Source organism: Hemitrygon akajei, unplaced genomic scaffold (assembly GCF_048418815.1).
Source record: "Hemitrygon akajei unplaced genomic scaffold, sHemAka1.3 Scf000052, whole genome shotgun sequence".
In the NCBI taxonomy this organism is placed as follows: Eukaryota; Metazoa; Chordata; class Chondrichthyes; order Myliobatiformes; family Dasyatidae; genus Hemitrygon; species Hemitrygon akajei.
This window is the reverse complement of record NW_027331938.1, coordinates 1,225,549-1,243,360: the sequence shown is the minus strand read 5'-3', so window position 1 is coordinate 1,243,360 and position 17,812 is coordinate 1,225,549. Positions and strand designations below refer to the sequence as shown.

The following is a 17,812-nucleotide window of genomic DNA, read 5'->3' as shown; positions in this document are numbered from 1 at the left end:
ATTCAATGTTTAATTCATAATTCCTCAGTTACTCAGGAAACCCATGCCTGCATTCAGGAAGTCATTACCATTTTACGGTATGAGTGCCAAGCAGTAACCATCTCCATTATAAGATAGCCGCACTGACATTTCTTAATCTTCTTTTGTCTTTACACATCATGAGACCATAAGACATCAGAACACAATTGGCCATTAGGCCCATCGATTCTGCTCCGCCATTACATCATGGGTGATGTACTATCCCCCTCAACCCCATTCTCCTGCCTTCTCCCAGTGAACTTTGCTGACCAGACTAGTCAAGAAGATACCAACCTCTGTTTTAAATATACTCAATGACCTGGTCTCCGCAGCTGTCAGTTCCAATGAATTCTACAGATTCACTACTCCTCCGCTAAGTAATCTCCTCATTTCTGTTCTAAATGGACGTCCCTCTAATCTGAGGCAGTTCCGTCTGGTTCTAGACTCCCCCACTTAGAAACATCATCTCCACGTCCTCTCAATGCCTTTCGATATTCCACAGGTTGCAATCAGATTCCCCCTCATCCTTCCACACTCCAGCCAGTGCAGATGCATCCAGGATCCATTCCCATCAAAATCTGGTTTAATATCACAGGGTCTGTTAGTTTAGATTCCTCTCTGGATTTTTCACGATGCCATCACATATTTTCTCTGAACAGGGGATCAAAATATGCAAGTGTGGTCTGGCCAGTGCTTCTCCTTATATTCTGATCCTCTCGAAATGAATGCTAGCATTGTATTTGCCTTTCCGAACACAGACTCAAACTGCACGGAATCCTGCACCAGGTCTCCAGAGACTCTTTACAACTCCGATTTCTGAATTTTCTCCCAGATTCAAAAATAGTCTACGTCTTCATTATTTCTGCTACAGTATATGGCCACGTACCTCACTATACTACATTCCAATTGCCACTGATGTGTCCATTTTTTCATCGGTCCATGTGGGACACCTAGTCAAAGGTCCTCGGGAAGTCCAAGTAAACAACTTGCACTGACTCTCTGTTGTCGACCCAGCATGCTGTTCTCTCAAAAAATTCCAACAGTTCTGTCAGGCAGGATTCCCTTCCATGGATGTTGACCTTTTTCTTATCATGTGCGTTCGAATACCCCAAAACCTTATCCTCAATTATCGACTGCTGACATCTTCCCAAACGCTGATCAGACTAACTGGTCTATAGTTTAAAATGATCAGTCCTCCGGAACCATTCCAAAATCTAGTGATTCTTCAGTGATCATTACTAATGTCTCCACAATCTCTTCAGCCTCCTCTTTCAGAAGCAATCGGGTGAGTTGATCTGGACTCATCTATCTTCAGAACTTTTAGCTTTCCGAGCGCCTTCTCCGCAATAATTGCAAATACACTCACTTCTGCCACCGGACATTCTCAAATATCTGGCACGTTCTAGTGTTTTTACAGTGAGGACTGACGCAAAATGCCGACCAATATCTTCCGGCATTTCCTTGTCCCCTGACAGTACCTCTCCACTGTCATTTTCAAGCAGCCCAATATCCACTCTCCTCTCTTTCAATCTTCATATATCAGACGGACGTTTTGGTAAGCTATTTTACATCATTCTCTAGCCTGCCTTCCTATTTCATTTTTTCTCTATTTACGGCTTTTTAATTGCCTTCTGTTGATTTGTAGAAACATCCCAGTCCTCCAGCTTTCTACTATATTTTGTAATATTCTGTGCCCTCTCCTTTGGTTTTGTGCTGCTTTGACTACCTCGTCAGCCACGGTTGATCATCCTCCCTTTAGAATAATTCTTCATCATTGTGATTGTTTGTCCTCCGAGAAACTTCAGCCATTCCTGCTCTGTTATTGCCCCTGTTAGTGTCATTTTCGAATTTATTATTTCCAGCACCTCTCTCATGTCGAGGTAATTCCTTTATTCTACTGTAGCACTGATACCTCTAACTTTACTTTCTCCCTTTCAACCTGCTGGCTGAGTTCTGCTATTTTATGATCACCGCCTCTTAAGGGTTTATTTAGCTGAAGCTCCCTAATCAAATCTGGTTCAATACACAACACAGAATCCAGATCCGCCTTTCCTATAGTGGGCTCAACCATAGGCTTCTCTCAAAAGCCATCTCATAGGCATTCTATATAAATTCCCTCACTTGGGATTCAGCACCAACCTGATTTTCCAAAGCTACCTGCATATTGAAACTCCCCGTGACAATTTTAGCATTGACCTTTTTCCATGCCTCTCCTCTCCCCAGTTGTAATTTGTAGCCCAGATCCTGGCTACTGTTAACATGCCTGTATATAATTTCCTTCTGGGTCATTTTATCTACGCAGTTTCTTAACATCCACATCGTCTAATCCGACATCACCTCTTTCTCAGGACTTTTCATTTTTAATGACAGCAGTTTCAACCCAACAGTTTCACCTACCTGCGTATCCTTTCGATTCAATATTTATCCTTGTATTTAAGCACCCAACTATAAACTTTTGTCAGCCACGATTCAGTGATGCACGCCATCCATTTGTTTTTGCTCTCTCTCCCCCCTCTCTCCCGTTCTTGTTGTCACATCTTGTTGATGTAATGCTGCACATTGACAGATCGAGGAAATTAATCACATTGCATCTACTGCAGGGTGTCAGGAAATCCTTATTCTTACACATTATTGATTTAGAATTTCCTTCAGTTACTGTTTCTCTGTTAATGACTGAACCCAGGGAGGAAGAGGCAACAGCCCAGTGACTGCATCTGTTCTGAAGCTACCGGGGCCATGAACAGATACTTTCCTGCACATTCTCCATGTCTGTCTGTCTGCTCCACAATAAGTCCATTGTTTCCTTTTGTAGAAAGTCACTGAACTGACAGAGAAGGGAAACCGGGCAGAGAGTTCCAGACTCTTCCTCAGTTTGGTGAATGGCAAAGGCTCCCGGGCCCGGAGGGCAATGTGGGAATCCTTTCTGATGTGGAGGACTGAGTTACCGAAGTTGGACAGAATACTGAGGGAAATACAGGAGCTCGGTATGTTAAAACCACGGACTGAACACAAAGGCACATTGAGATAAACATTTTAGTTATTTTAATTATTTTAGCTCTGTTTCCATGGATTTTTTTAAATATTTAAACAGGTCCTGATCCACAGGAATACATGAACATCGGCCAAGGTTTATCTGAATTACCCACTCAGCTTATAGGTGAGTGATAAAATGCACAGTTCAAACCACATCTCAAGTGTTAGTCTGTGACTTGGCAAAGCCTGGGAATCAAAATTCGTCATTAATCATTCGCTGATCTCTGGATTCAAGTAACAATTCAAAGAATCTCTCTTTGCAGCCTGAATATTCTACAATATATTTTTCTATTAATCCAGCTGTTGGTTCTGCTGAAGCCTTCACTCCAGGTCCTAACGCTCTGGGAATCCCAACACACCCCAGGCAGGCTCCTGATACACTGTATGACCCAGTCCAGGTGACTTTTCTATCTTCAGACCTTTCATCCTCCAAGCCCCTTTTCCTTTGTAATAGCACTACTCGCAATTCTGTTTGCTGATGTTCTTTACCTTTTGGAATTCTGCCAGTGACTTGCACAGAGTTTGTCTGGCATTTCCTTTTCACCCGTTACTGCAACTACAACAGCAGTTTCTATGGTACGATATCGACCCTCTCCCTTTTTTCACTCTTTATATATCTGGGAAAGAAAAAAAGAACTTTGGTATCCTTTCTTATATTATTGACCATTTCCTTGCATTTCCTGCACATTCATGTATAACTAGGAGCATCTATAACATAGTTGCCTCCGACATGACCCTAGTCACTAGACTCTAGACACTAGAATACTACAGCACAGTACAGGCTCTTCCGCCCTGGATGTTGTGCCGACCCATATCTTCCTTTAAAAAGAGTACTGAACCCACTCTACCCCGTGACCCTCTATTTTTCTTTCATCCATGTGCCTGTCCAAGAGGTTCTTAAATACCTTTAATGTTTTAGCCTCCACCACCATCCCTGGCAAGTTGTTCCAGGCACCCACAACCCTTTGTAAAAAAAACTTACCCCTGATGTCTCCCCTAAACTTCCCTCCCTTAACTTTGTACATATGTCCTCCAGTGTTTGCTATTGGTGCTCTGAGAAACAGGTACTAGCAATCCACCCTATCTATGCCTCTCATAATTTTATAGACCTCTATCAAGTGCCCTCTCATCCTTCTACGCTCCAAAGAGAAAAGTCCCAGCTCTGCTAACCTTGCTTCACATGACTTGTTCTCCAAACCAGGCAACATCCTGGTAAATCTCCTCTGCACCCTCTCCATAGCTTCCACATCCTTCCTATAATGAGGTGACCGGAACTGAACACAATAATCTAAGTGCGGTCTCACCAGAGATTTGTAGATTTGCAACTTCGCCTCTCTACACTTGAACTCAAGCCCCCTAATAATGAAGCCTAGCATCCCATAGCCCTTCTTAACTATCCTATCAACCCGTGCAGCGACCTTAAGGGATGTATGGATTTGAACCCCAAGGTCCCTCTGTTCATCCACACTCTTAAGAAATCAATGATTAAACTTGTACTCAGCATTCTGGTTTGTCCTTCCAAAATGCGTCACCTCACACTTATCCGGATTGAACCCCATCTGCCACTTTTCTGCCCAAATCTGCAACCTGTCTATATCCTCTTGTAACTTTCGACAACCTACAGCTCCATCCACAACTCCTCCAATCTTCACGTCATCCACAAATTTACTCACCCATTCTTCCACCTCTACATCCAGGTCATTTATAAGAATCACAAATAGCAGGGGTCCCAGGACAGATCCCTGCGGCACTCCACTAGTCACCGACCTCCAGGCAGAATACTTTCCTTCCACTACTACCCTCTGCTTTCCTCCTGTAAGCCAATTATTTATTCAAACAGCCAAGGTTCCACTTAGCCCGTGCCTCTTGATTTTCTGGATGAGTCTCTCGTGAGGGACCTTGTCAAATGCCTTGCTAAAATCCATGTAGACCACATCTACTACCGTACCTTCATCAATTGCTTTTTGTTACCTCTTCAAAAAACTCAATTAGCCTCGTGAGGCACAACCTTCCCTTCACAAAGCCATGTTGACTCAGACAGTAAATTCCAGCCACCCAGAACTCTGTTAAAAACTACCCACAATTGCTGTAAATTTACCCCATCTAACCTTAACCAAATGCCCTCTGGTATTAGACACCAGTCATATGTAAAAAAAAATAACAAACAAAATACAGGCTGTCGACCCAAACTCTTATCTCTCAAACTTGTACACCTCAAACAGGACATAGAGGGTAGTAATCTCCGGATTGCTGCCTGTGCCACGTACCAGTGAGGGTAAGAGTGCGATGCTCTGGCAGAAGAACACTTGGCTGAGAAACTGGTGTAGGGGGCAGGGTTTCAGATTTCTAGATCATCCGGACCTCTTCAGGGGCAGGTGGGACCTGTACAAGAGAGACGGGTTACACCTGAACTACAAGGGGACCAATATACTTGCAGGGAGGTTTGCTAGTGTTATTGGGGAGGGTTTAAACTAGATGGGAACCAGAGTGCCAGAGTAGATAGTGGAACGGGGATAAAAATAAATGATGTTGGTAGTTCATGCAAAGTCACAAATAGCAAGATTGTGTGTGTTGGTAATAATCTTCTGAGGTGTGTATATTTCAAAGCCTGGAGTATTGTGGGAAAGGCAGACGAGCTGAGGGCCTGGATTGACACGTGGAATTATGACATCATAGCCATTACTGAAACTTGGCTACAGGAGGGGCAGGACTGGCAGCTCAGTGTTCCAGGGTTCCGATGTTTCAGACGTGATAGAGACCGAGGGATGAAGGGTGGGTGGTGGCTTTGCTAGTCAGGGAAAATATTACAGCAGTGTTTCGGCAGGACAGATTAGATGGCTTGTCTACTGAGGCCATATGGGTGGAGCTGAGAAACAGGAAGGTATGACCACATTAATAGGGTTGTATTATGGACTACCCAATAGTCAGCGAGAATTGGAGGAGCAAATCTGCAGAGAGATAACAAACAACTGCAGGAGACAGAAATTTGTGATTGTAGAGGATTTTAATTTTCCACATATTAATTGGGACTCCCATACTGTTAAACGTCCAGATGGTTTTTAGTTTGTAAAATGTGTTCAGGAAAGTTTTCTAAATCAATGTATAGATGTACCAACTAGATAGAATGCAATATTAGATCTCCTATTAGGAAATGAGTTAGGGCAGGTGACGGAAGCCTGTGTAGGGGAACACTTACGTTCCAGTGATCATAACGTCATTAGTTTCAACTTGATCATGGATAAAGATAGATCTGGTCCTCGGGTTGACTTTCTAAACCTGAAAAGGTCCACGTTTGAAGAAATGAGAAGGGATCTATAAATTCGTAGATTGGGACAGGTTGTTCTCTGGCAAGGATGTGATTGGTAAGTGGGAGACCTTCAAAGGAGAAATTTTGAGAGTGCAGAGTTTGTATGTTCCTGTCAGGGTTAAAGGCAAAATGAATAAGAATAAGGAGCCTTGGCTATCGAGGGATATTGGAACTCTTATAAAGAAGAAGAGAGACTTTAGGAGATCTAGGCCTCATATGGAGCCAGTGATCATTAATGGAGAATGTGTGGAGCAGGTTAAGACCTACAAGTATCTGGGAGTACAGTTGGACGAGAAGCTAGACTGGACTGCCAACACAGATGCCTTGTGCAGGAAGGCACAGAGTCGACTGTACTTCCTCAGAAGGTTGGCGTCATTCAATGTCTGCAGTGAGATGCTGATGATGTTCTATAGGTCAGTTGTTGAGAGCGCCCTCTTCTTTGTGGTGGCGTGTTGGGGAGGAAGCATTAAGAAGAAGGACGCCTCACGTCTTAATAAGCTGATAAGGAAGGCGGGCTCTGTCGTGGGCAAAGTACTGGAGAGTTTAACATCGGTAGCTGAGCGAAGGGCGCTGAGTAGGCTACGGTCAATTATGGAAAACCCTGAACATCCTCTACATAGCACCATCCAGAGACAGAGAAGCAGTTTCAGCGACAGGTTACTGTCGATGCAATGCTCCTCAGACAGGATGAAGAGGTCAATACTCCCCAATGCCATTAGGCTTTACAATTCAACTGCCAGGACTTAAGAACTTTTTTTTAAAGCTATTATTAATGCTTTTTGAGTTAGTGATTTAGATGCATATCATATTATTACTGAGTTAAGTATTGTATGTAATGAGTTTTTGCTACAACAAGTGTATGGGACATTGGAAAAAATGTTGAATTTCCCCATGGGGATGAATAAAGTATCTATCTATCTATCTATCTATCTAACATGTATAGGCAACAGGGAGGAAATAAGATGCTTGAGGAGTATAAAAAGAGTAAGAAAATACTTAAGAAAGAAATCAGGAGGGCTAAAAGAAGACATGAGGTTGCTTTGGCAGTCAGGGTGAATGATAATTTTAAGAACTTCTACAAGTATGTTAAGAGCAAAAGGATAATAACGGATAAAATTGATCCTCTTGAAGATCAGAGTGGTCGGCTATGTATGGAACCAAAAGAAATGGGAGAGATATTAAATGGGTATTTTGCATCTGTATTTACTAAGGAAACGAGAATGGAGTCTATGGAAACAAGGCAAACAAGTAGGGAGGTCATGGAACTTATACAGATTGAAGAGGAGGAGGTGCTTGCTGTCTTGAGGCAAATCAGAGAAGTTAAATCCCCAGGACCTGACAGTGTATTCCCTCGGACCTTGAAGGAGACTAATGTTGAAATTGCAGTGGCCCTAGCATAAATATTATGTCGATATCCACGGATCGGTTGCCAGAGGATTGGAGGATAGCTCATGTAGTTCTGTTGTTTAAAAAAGGCTCAAAAAGTAAGCCGTGAAATTATAGGCCGGTAAGTTTGACATCGGTAGTAGATAAATTATTGGAAGGAATACTAAGAGATAGGATCTCCAGGTATTTGGATAGACAGGGACTTATTAGAAAAAGTCAGTATGGCTTTGTGCATGGTAGATCATGTTTAACCAATCTATTAAGAGTTTATCGAGGAAGTTACCAGGAAAGTGGATGAAAGGAAGGCAGTGGATGTTGTGTACATGGCCTTCAGTAAGGCCTTTGGCAAGGTCCCGCATGCGAGGTTGGTTAGGAAGATTCAGTCGCTAGATATACATGGAGAGGCAGTAAATTGGATTAGACATTGGCTCAATGGAAGAAGCCAGAGAGTGGTAGTGGAGGATTGCTACTCCGAGTGGAGGCCTGTGACTAGTGGTGTGCCACGGGGATCAGTGCTGGGTCCATTGTTATTTGTCATCTTTCTCAATAATCTGGATGAGAATGTGGCAAATTGGATCAGCAAATTTGCTGATGATACAAAGATTGGAGGTGTAGTGGACAGTGAGGAAGGTTTTCAAAGCTTGCAGAGGGATTTGGACCAGTTGGGGGAATGGGCTGAAAAATGGCAGATAGAGTTTAATGCGGACAAGTGTGAGGTATTGCACTTCGGAAGGTCAAACCAAGGTAGAACATACAAGGTAAATGTTAGGACACTGGGGAGGGCGGTAGAACAGAGGGATCTGGGAGTATAGATACATAATTCCCTAAAAGTGGCGTCACAAGTAGATAGGCTCATAAAGAGAGCTTTTGGTACATTGGCCTTTATAAATCAAAGTACTGAGTATAAGAGTTGGAATGTAATGGTGAGGTTGTATAAGACATTGGTGAGACCGAATTTGGAGTATTGTATGCAGTTTTGATCACCTAATTGCAGGAAGCATATTAATAAGGTTGAAAGAGTGCAGAGAACGTTTACAAAGGTGTTGCCGGGACTTGAGAAAAAAAAACAGTGGTCATGGGTTAAGGGTGAAGGGGGAAAAGTTTAAAGGGAACATTGGGGAAGGTGCTTCTTCACTTCAGAGAGTGGTGGGAGTGTGGAATGAGCTGCCAGATGAAGTGGTGAATGCGGTCTCACTTTTGACATTTAAGAAAAACTTGGACAGGTACATGGATGAGAGGGGTAGGGAGGGATGTGGGCCAGGTGCAGGTCAGTGGGACTAAGCAGAAAAATGGTTCAGCACAGCCAAGAAGGGCCAAAAGGCCTGTTTCTGTGCTGTAATGTTCTATGGTTCTATCTGAGGTGAAAGAGGTGCTGTTGTGCCTTTTTTCACCACACAATTGATGTGTACAGACCACGTGAGGTCCTCAGTGATGTGAATGCCGAGGAACTTAACGCTGTTCACTCTCTCAACCCCAGATCCATTGATGTCAATAGGGGTTAGCCCGTCTCCATTCCTCTTGTCTTTGCAACATTGCATCCAGCTCCTTTGTTTTTGCGACATTGAGGGAGAAGTTGTTTTCTTGTCACCACTGTGTCTGGGTGGTGACTTCTTCTGTGTCGGCTGCCTCGTTATTATTTGAGATTTGGCCAATAAATATAGTATCCTCAGCAAATTTAATTAGCAGATTGGAGCTGTGGGTGGCGACACAGTCATGCGCATACAGAGAGTAAAGGAGGGTGCTTAGGACACAGCCCTGAGGGGCTCCTGTGTTGAGGGTCAGAGGGGCAGAGGTGAGGGAGCCCACTCTTACCACTTGCTGGTGATCTGACAGGAAATCCAGGACCCAGCTGCACAAGGCAGGGTGAAGGCCGAGGTCTCTGAGCTTCTTGTCAAGCCTGGAGGGAATGATGGTATTGAATGCTGAACTGTAGTCTAATAACATCATTCTCACATAAGCATCCCTCTTCTCCAGATGTTTAAGGAGGTGTGCAGAGCAGTGGCTATTGTGTCATCTGTTGATGGGTTGTGTCGGTAGGTGAATTGTAGGGGGTCCAGTGTGGGTGGTAACAAGCTGCAGATGCAGTCCTTGACCAGTCTCTCAAAGCATTTGCTTATTATTGAGGTGAGTGCGACAGGACGCCAGACGTTCAGGCACGTTGCCTTAGTTGTTTTAGGTACAGGAACAATGGTGGATGATTTGAAGCAGGAGGGAACTCTACACTAGGAGAGGGTGAGATTAAAAATATCCGTAAATACACCTGCCAGTTGTGCCGCGCGCATCCTGAGTACCCGCCCTGGGACGCCGTCCGGTCCCGCAGGCTTGCGACTGTCCACTCGTTGGAAACACCTGCGAACTTCAGCCTCAGAGATGACCAATGTGCAGGTCGCTTTGTCGGCTCTCCTCGGGGTCTCAGTGTTGGCGATATCGAACCGAGCGTAAAGAGACTTAGATCCTCTGGGAGACAGGCAGCGATGTTGGCAGCACCACTGCACTTAGCTCTGAAGTCTGCATTGGGGTGCAGAGCTTGCCATAAGCTGTGTGTGTTGTTGGTGGAAAGCTGTGCCTGAATACGATCTCTGAATTGTCGTTTCGCTGCCTGGATGACTTTGCACAGATCCGAGCTGAATTTCCTGAGCTCCTGCTGATCACCAGCAATGTAAGCAGTCGGTCACACGGCAAGTGCTGTTCACACAGAACTGTTGATACAAATTTTGTGGTTTGGGAAGTCCTGATCGATTTCTGAAGGAAATCATCTGCCCTCTGTGACAATAACACACAACTGGGGGTTGTTGTTATTACACAGCTGTGATAATAACAGCCGGGAACTCCCTTGACAGCCGGAAACGTTTACACAGCAGCACCAGATACTCCAGATCTGGGGAACAAAAGGGTTTGAGGGCATGGACATTCCGGGGTTCCACCAAGCATTAATGATCATGAAACATACCCTAAATCCTGTTCTCTTCCCAAATAGGTGGGTGTGTGTGTGTGTGTGTGTGTGTGTGTGTGTGTGTGTGTGTGTGTGTGTGTGTGTGTGTGTGTGTGTGTGTGTGTGTGTGTGTGTGTGTGTGTGTGTGTGTGTGTGTGTGTGTGTGTGTGTGTGTGTGTGTGGTGGTACTGGATGACGACGCGATTGTTGATGACGGTAGGGGCCAATTCTGGATCTGTGGACTCGGGAGCAGCTGCGACACAGGGACAGCTGGGATGCAGGCGCTTGGGTAGTTGGATCCTTCTTGCATCCCCTCTTCTTTTCAGCAGTCGCTCTTCTGGGTTCCTCAGAATTCCTGGCTTTTCCGTGGATCAGCGGCTGCCACTCGTTGACCTCCATATTTACCTGAGAGAGCCTCTGCTTAATTTGGTCCTTGTACCTCCTGCGCGGGGCACCACGATCTCTCTCGCCCTGAGAGAGTTCTCCGTAGAGTACTGCTTTCGGTAACCTGGAGTTATCCATGCGAGACATGTGGCCTGTCAGACGGTGGATCTGGCTGAGCAGCGAAGTGGCTTCAGGGCCTGGAAGTTGGACATATATAGCTGTGCATGTCTGTGTGATTATATGAAATATTAAACTAAATAAGTAGTGCAGAAATAGAAATTTAAAAAGAGATTTGTGAGGCAGTATCGATGGGTTCAATGTCCATTTGGAAACTGCATGGTAGAGGAGAAGTTGCTCCTGAATCGTTGAGTGTGCGCCTTACTCCGTTCCTCGTGAACCAGACGGTGATGCAGCCAGTTACAATGCTCTGCAAGTTACATTTGTAGAAATATTCGAGTGATGTTGGAAACTCCTGATGAAATATAGCCACTGTTGTGCCTTCTCTGTAGTTGCATCGATATATTGGGTCCAGGTTAGATACTCGGAGATACTGACAGCCAGGAATGTAGAATTGCTCACTCGTTCCACATCAGATCCCTCTGTGAGGACTGGTGTGTCGTGTTCCCTCATCTCGCCTTTTCTGAAATCCACAATTAGCTCTATTGACATAGATGTCGACAAGGAAGCGTCGAGCTCCTGTCTCAGAGTTGGAGACCTCTTACCAGAAACAGAAGGGATCATTGTAGCAATACAGGACAAGGTTGTTGACACATGTAGTTATCAATAATACACAATAAACGACTAATAGGTCCAAGACGATATATGCTGAAAATTCTAAGAGAAACTACAAACAATCCGACTTTACAAGATCCTGCAGTCGTTCAACTGTATCTCATTACTTGCACAAGCACAATAAAATGGCGGACAACATTCACAAAAACATTGCTTAAACTACAACTGATGAAAAACACCATAATTTACTAAACGTAAATTACTTTTAGAGTTCCACTTTTAGAGTTAGAGTCCTTCATATCATACTGCGTCCGATCATTATTTCAGATAGGATAATACATGATCTGCGTTCGGATGTAATTTTACAGGATAAACAAGCAAAAGCAACTTTTTAAATATATATAGCCATTCCAAACACACATAACTTACAGAAATGAATTAGTAAAAAACAATACCAGAAATATGTTGAATTGAAATGGCAAAATGAAAGACTATGGAACACGAACAGGGTATTATTTATCCCAATCGTAATATCAATAACTGGTATCATAACTTTTCAGAATAGTATTAATAAATTAGGCCCACACGGCGATACTTGTGTAAATCTTCGAAAACCCATAACACTATACACAACGAGAATAGTCTGAAATCTCCTATCAATTGGGACACGAGTGTGCTTGGCTATGCCTGTACGTCAAGTTTTACCAGTTTAGGTTAAGATGATGATGATGATGATGATGATGATAATGATAATAATAATAATAATAATAATAATAATAATAATAATGACTTATTTATAAAGCACCTTTCATCCAGACGATGCCGTTCAAACCACATCACAACGGGATAAAGTGCAAACTAGAAAATGAAAGACAAAATGTGTCAGTCCTAATATACACCTCAGACTTCTGCACAGTACTGTAGTTTAAGGTGTTGATTTCTAGTTTAGGAACATGGTCCCAAAAAAACTCAACGCTGACCTCCCAATGATCCTTTGGCCTTCTACCTTATCGTCTGCCTGCACTGCATTTTCTCGGCAACTGAAGCACTGTTTCCCTGAACTATTCTGTTCCATTTTTCCTTGTACAACCTCATTGCACCGATGTGATGTAATGATCTATTTGGATCGCATGCAGAAAAGTTTTCCATTTTACAGTGGTGCATAATAAACCAATTTACCGATTCATTGTCAATAATACAGCGCCCCTTGGTTGCTTAAGATAGTTATAACCGGGGGGAGGGGGGGTGTCAGTGCGGATGAGCTGCCACGACCTATTAAATGCTCCCAGTGGCGAGTAGCCTCTGTCCAGCTCTTGGCCTTCACGTGCGGTTTAGCCACTAATCCCGGTGGAAGCGTTTCTTCCCACAGGAGAAGGGGCAGAGGTGGGTTACTGGTGCCTTATAACCAGTCGCTTTGGGCAGATGGGGCTTGTCGGCTGTGATTGGCAGCTCACCCAGGAACAAGAAAACTCTGATCTCAAAACTCCACTGCCTTCACGGGATTTCTCAGGAGCAGTGCAATCATAACATAACAAACACAACACTAAATAATAAATACAACATCATTCCTGTCGTTCCGATGGGTTATCGATCCGCAACTTCACTGTGATTCTCCCCCAGACACTGCCCGACTTGAGTATTTCCCGCATATTCTGCTCCTGTTTTGATGCAAGAGCAGTGGACACCTGTGACTCCCCAGTGTGCAGATTGGCCAAAATGCACAGTGTCCTGCTCTCCATAGTTCCAAACCAGATCAACATTAACATCGTCTGTTAATGAGGCAAACAATGCTTTAAATATAGTGAAATGTTGTTGTAACGGGAGTGCAGTCAGGACTGCAATAGGATATTCAAGATTCAAAAACTTTATTGTCGTTCCAACCGTACATCAGCTCTGCAGGGCAGAATGAGACAGCGTTTCCCAGGAGCAGTGCAATCATAACATAACAAACGCAACACTAAATAATAAACACAACAATAAGTAATAAAACACAACAGCCACATGTCGCTTTAAATCAAGTTATAAGTGTCCAGTGCAAGTTAAAAGTGTCCAAAGCAGAGTCAGATAGAGCAGCTATTTAGCAGTCTGACTGCCTGTGGGAGGAAGCTGTTTAGTAGCCTTGTGGTTTTAGTTTTGATGCTCCTGTAACGTTTGCCTGATGGCAGAAGAACAAACAGTTCATGGAGAGGGTGTGAGGGGTCTTTAATGATGTACCGTGTCTTCTGGAGGCATCGATTCTGAAAGAGGTCCTGGACAGAAGGTAGGGAGACCCCAATAACCTTCTCTGCTCCCCTAACCACCCCCTGCAAGGCTTTCTTGTCGGCAGCACTGCAGCTGGAGTCCCAGGTTGTGATGCAAAAGGTCAGCACACTCTCAACCACGCCTCTGCAGAATGTAGTTAAGATGTTAGTGGGGAGTGATGCTTGTTTAAGCTTCCTCAGAAAGTGCAATCAGGGGAATGTTCACCTTCACAAATAACTAGAACCAGAACATGAGGATTGGACATTTTCAGGGACATCCATTGCTGTCATTTCCGTGTCTGTGAACAGAATTTTAATTTCTGTCCTAATATCCATGGAAGCATTGAATTTATTCATGTAATCTCAAACACTGAATGCTGAAATACCGTTATAAAGTTATTTGTCAGATGAGCCATTTAACGTTTTGAATATGTTCTCTGTTCCCATGGAAGATGTTCATCAGAAACACAAGGAGACTCTGCGGGCACAAACTGAAACACTGAGAGTGAACACGATCCTGATGACGGAGAAGGTGAAGGTTTTCCAGCTGGCTGATCGATACGCTGAGCTCACGGTCATTTCTACTGTTCGAGATCGGACACTGGTGGAACATGAGCTGCTGGCAAGAGGCAGAGACCATGAGGATTATAGAGAGAAACAACTCCGCAGACAGCTGGAAAAAATCCGTACTGATCAGTTATTCCAGAGCAGCTTTTCCTGGAGTAAATCCAAATCTGGGAGTTCAGCAGCAGTGGCCGGAGTCCCGGGGATCGGGAAAACAACGATGGTACAAAAGATTGTTTATGACTGGGCCATGGGGAAAATATACCAACAATTCCAGTTTCTCTTCAGTTTCAAATTCCGAGATTTAAACACCATTAATTGTAGAATAAACCTGAGGGAACTGATTCTGGATCAGTATCCTTACTTTGAGAATTTCCTGAGAGAAGTCTGGAAGAACCCAGAGGGATTACTGTTTATATTCGATGGTTTGGATGAATTCAAACACAAAATCGATTTTGCGGATAGTCGGAGAGATACAGATCCCAAGCACCAGTGCCCAGATCCCGAGTGGTGGTGTGAAGTGTCTGACATTGTGTACAGTTTAATCCAGGGCAAGCTGCTCCCAGGGTGTTCAGTGCTGTTGACCACCCGTCCCACTGCGTTACATTTATTGGAAAAGGCGGATATCAGTGTCTGGGCTGAAATCCTGGGATTTGTTGATGAGGAACGGAAGGAATATTTCATCAGACATTTTGAAGATCAGACGGTAGCGGAAGCTGTTTTCAAACACGTGAAGGAGAACGAGATCCTGTACACCATGAGCTACAACCCCTCCTACTGCTGGATTCTCGCTCTGGCACTGGGTCCCTTCTTCACACAAAGAGTCAAGGACCCACAGCGAGTTCCCAAGACCATCACCCAACTGTATTCCAACTATATTTACAACATCCTGAAAAACCACAGCCTTGAGATTGAGAGACCCCGTGATGTGTTACTCAGGGTGGGTCAGATGGCCTTCAGAGGAGTGTTCGAGAAGAAGATTGTGTTTACAGATGGAGATTTGATCAACTACAATCTGCAGCCTTCCCAGTTCCTGTCCGGGTTCCTGATGGAGCTTTTGGAGAGAGAGGATTCTGCCCAGAGCGTGGTGTACACATTCCCACACCTCACCATCCAAGAGTTTGTAGCTGCAGTTGCACAATTCCTGAATCCACATCCCGGGAATATCCTGAAATTCCTCACTGATGCCCACAGCACGACAGATGGGCGATTTGAGGTATTTCTCCGTTTTGTTGCTGGTCTCTCCTCCCCAATGACAGCTCGGGGCCTGGTGGAGTTTCTGGGTCCATTTCCTCATGAAACAACCTGCCGGGTGATTGACTGGGTGAAGGAGGAGGTTAAACGCCAGAGTGGAAACACAGGGAGTGAAGCTGGTAAAAGGAGCCTCCTGAACACATTGCACTACCTGTTTGAGTCTCAGAATCGTGGACTGGCTCAGGCCGCACTGGGATCTGTGAAAACACTTTCATTCCGTGGAATGACGTTGAACCCGATTGACTGCGCGGTCCTGTCTCATGCCATCGGACTCTGTGATACAATAAAACACCTCGACCTGCAGGACTGCCACATTCAGTGTGAAGGAATCCAGCGGCTGGGACCCGGGCTGCACAAGTGCCAGGAGTTGAGGTAACATGATTTATCTCTCACTCTGAACTGTGAAACTGTTCTATTGTGTCATTTCAATGTAAAGGGATTTGGGTTAAACTGTGATAAATCAGATTGTGAAGAATTGTGACAAATACCCAGGGGATCGGTCAGTAATTCCCCAAGGACGGGAGGGTTCTGTGGTTCCTTGTGAAGGGATGTTGGAGACTTCATCAGATCAGTGAACAACGACCATTGGTTTAATGGTAGTAAATCACAGGAATGGCCGTGTTTCCTGCTGCCTGTGACACGTCCATTGACAATGTTCCTTCTCACTGTTACTGACACCCAGACCGACACTGAATGCAGCAGGTGGGTCAGAGATTCACACCCCCTTCCCGGTGAGGGACAAGAGACCGTCTGCAGACTGTCCCAGTGAGAAGGAAAGAAATACCATTGTGAGATTGTCCTCCCCTGCCCTTGATAGTGTGTGACTTTGCTCACTACCAGATACACAGAGAGCGAGGCCGCATCTCCTCTGGGTCTCTGTTCAGACCCAACACACACGTACAAAAATGTTCTGCATCCTCTCGTCTTGTAGGATTATCGTTTACCTTTGGAATCCTCCTGTGGGACTTTTTATCCAAATCCCCCTTCGATTCTTAGGGATCTCGTCCCCATCCCCATTCCTCCTGTGGGCTCTCTATTACCCGTTCCTCATCCTCCAGTGGAATGTATTTTCCCTTCCCCCCTTCCTGCGGGATCTTTCTTCCCCATGCCACTTCTTCCCGTGGGTTCTCTCTTCCCCATTCCGTTCCCTCCAGTGGTATCCCTTCCCATCCCCCATCCGCCTATGGGATCTCTCTTCGCAAACCCCCTTCATCCTGTGGGATCTCACTTCTTCATCCCCCTCCCTCCTGTTGGATCTCTCCTCTCCATTCCCCTTCCTCCTGTCGGATCTCTCTTCCCCATCCCCCTTCCTCCTGTGGAATCTCTCTTCCCTATCCCCCTTCCACCTGTGGGATCTCTCTACCCCATCCCCCTTCTTCCCGTGGGATCTCTCTTCCACATTCCCTTCCCTCCAGTGGTATCCCTTCTCATCCCCCATCCGCCTATGGGATCTCATTTCCACATCCGCCTTCTGCCTGTGGGATCTCACTTCCCCATCTCCCTTCTTCCTGTGGGAACTGACCTCCCCATATTCCTTCATAGAATTGTAAAATCATACAACACTACAGCACAGAAAACAAGCCATTCGGCCCTTATGCTCTGTGCCAAAACTTTATTCCGCTAGTCCCATTGACCTGCACCCAGTCCATAGCCCTCCAGACCTCTCCCATCCATGCATCTATCAGACTTATTCTTAAAACTTAAGAGTGTGTCCGCATTCTCCACATCAGATGGCAGCTCGTTCCACACTCTCACAACTCTCTGAATGAGGACGTTCCCCCTAAACCTTTCCACTTTCACCCTGAAGCAAAGTCCTTTTGTAATTTATCTCTCCTAATCCGTGTGGAAAGAGCCCATTCGCATCTACCCTGTCCATACCCCTCCTAATTGTGTAAACTTCTATCAAATCTCCCCTCATTCTTCTGCGCTCCAAGGAATAAAGTCCTAACCTGTTCAATCTTT

At 44.8% G+C, this 17,812-nt stretch overlaps 1 protein-coding gene across 1 annotated transcript in view; it reads left to right on the top strand.

Moving 5' to 3' along the window:
* Nucleotides 1-16,226, top strand: part of LOC140721197 (NACHT, LRR and PYD domains-containing protein 3-like) — a 39,543-nt gene extending 23,317 nt beyond the window's left edge. Inside the window, exons 7-9 of the mRNA XM_073036056.1 lie at nucleotides 2,831-3,002; nucleotides 3,110-3,175; nucleotides 14,485-16,226. Of these exons, the coding sequence (XP_072892157.1) occupies nucleotides 2,831-3,002; nucleotides 3,110-3,175; nucleotides 14,485-16,226 (1,980 nt within the window). The remainder of the gene's footprint in view (nucleotides 1-2,830; nucleotides 3,003-3,109; nucleotides 3,176-14,484) is intronic.
* Nucleotides 16,227-17,812: the final 1,586 nt, after the last annotated feature.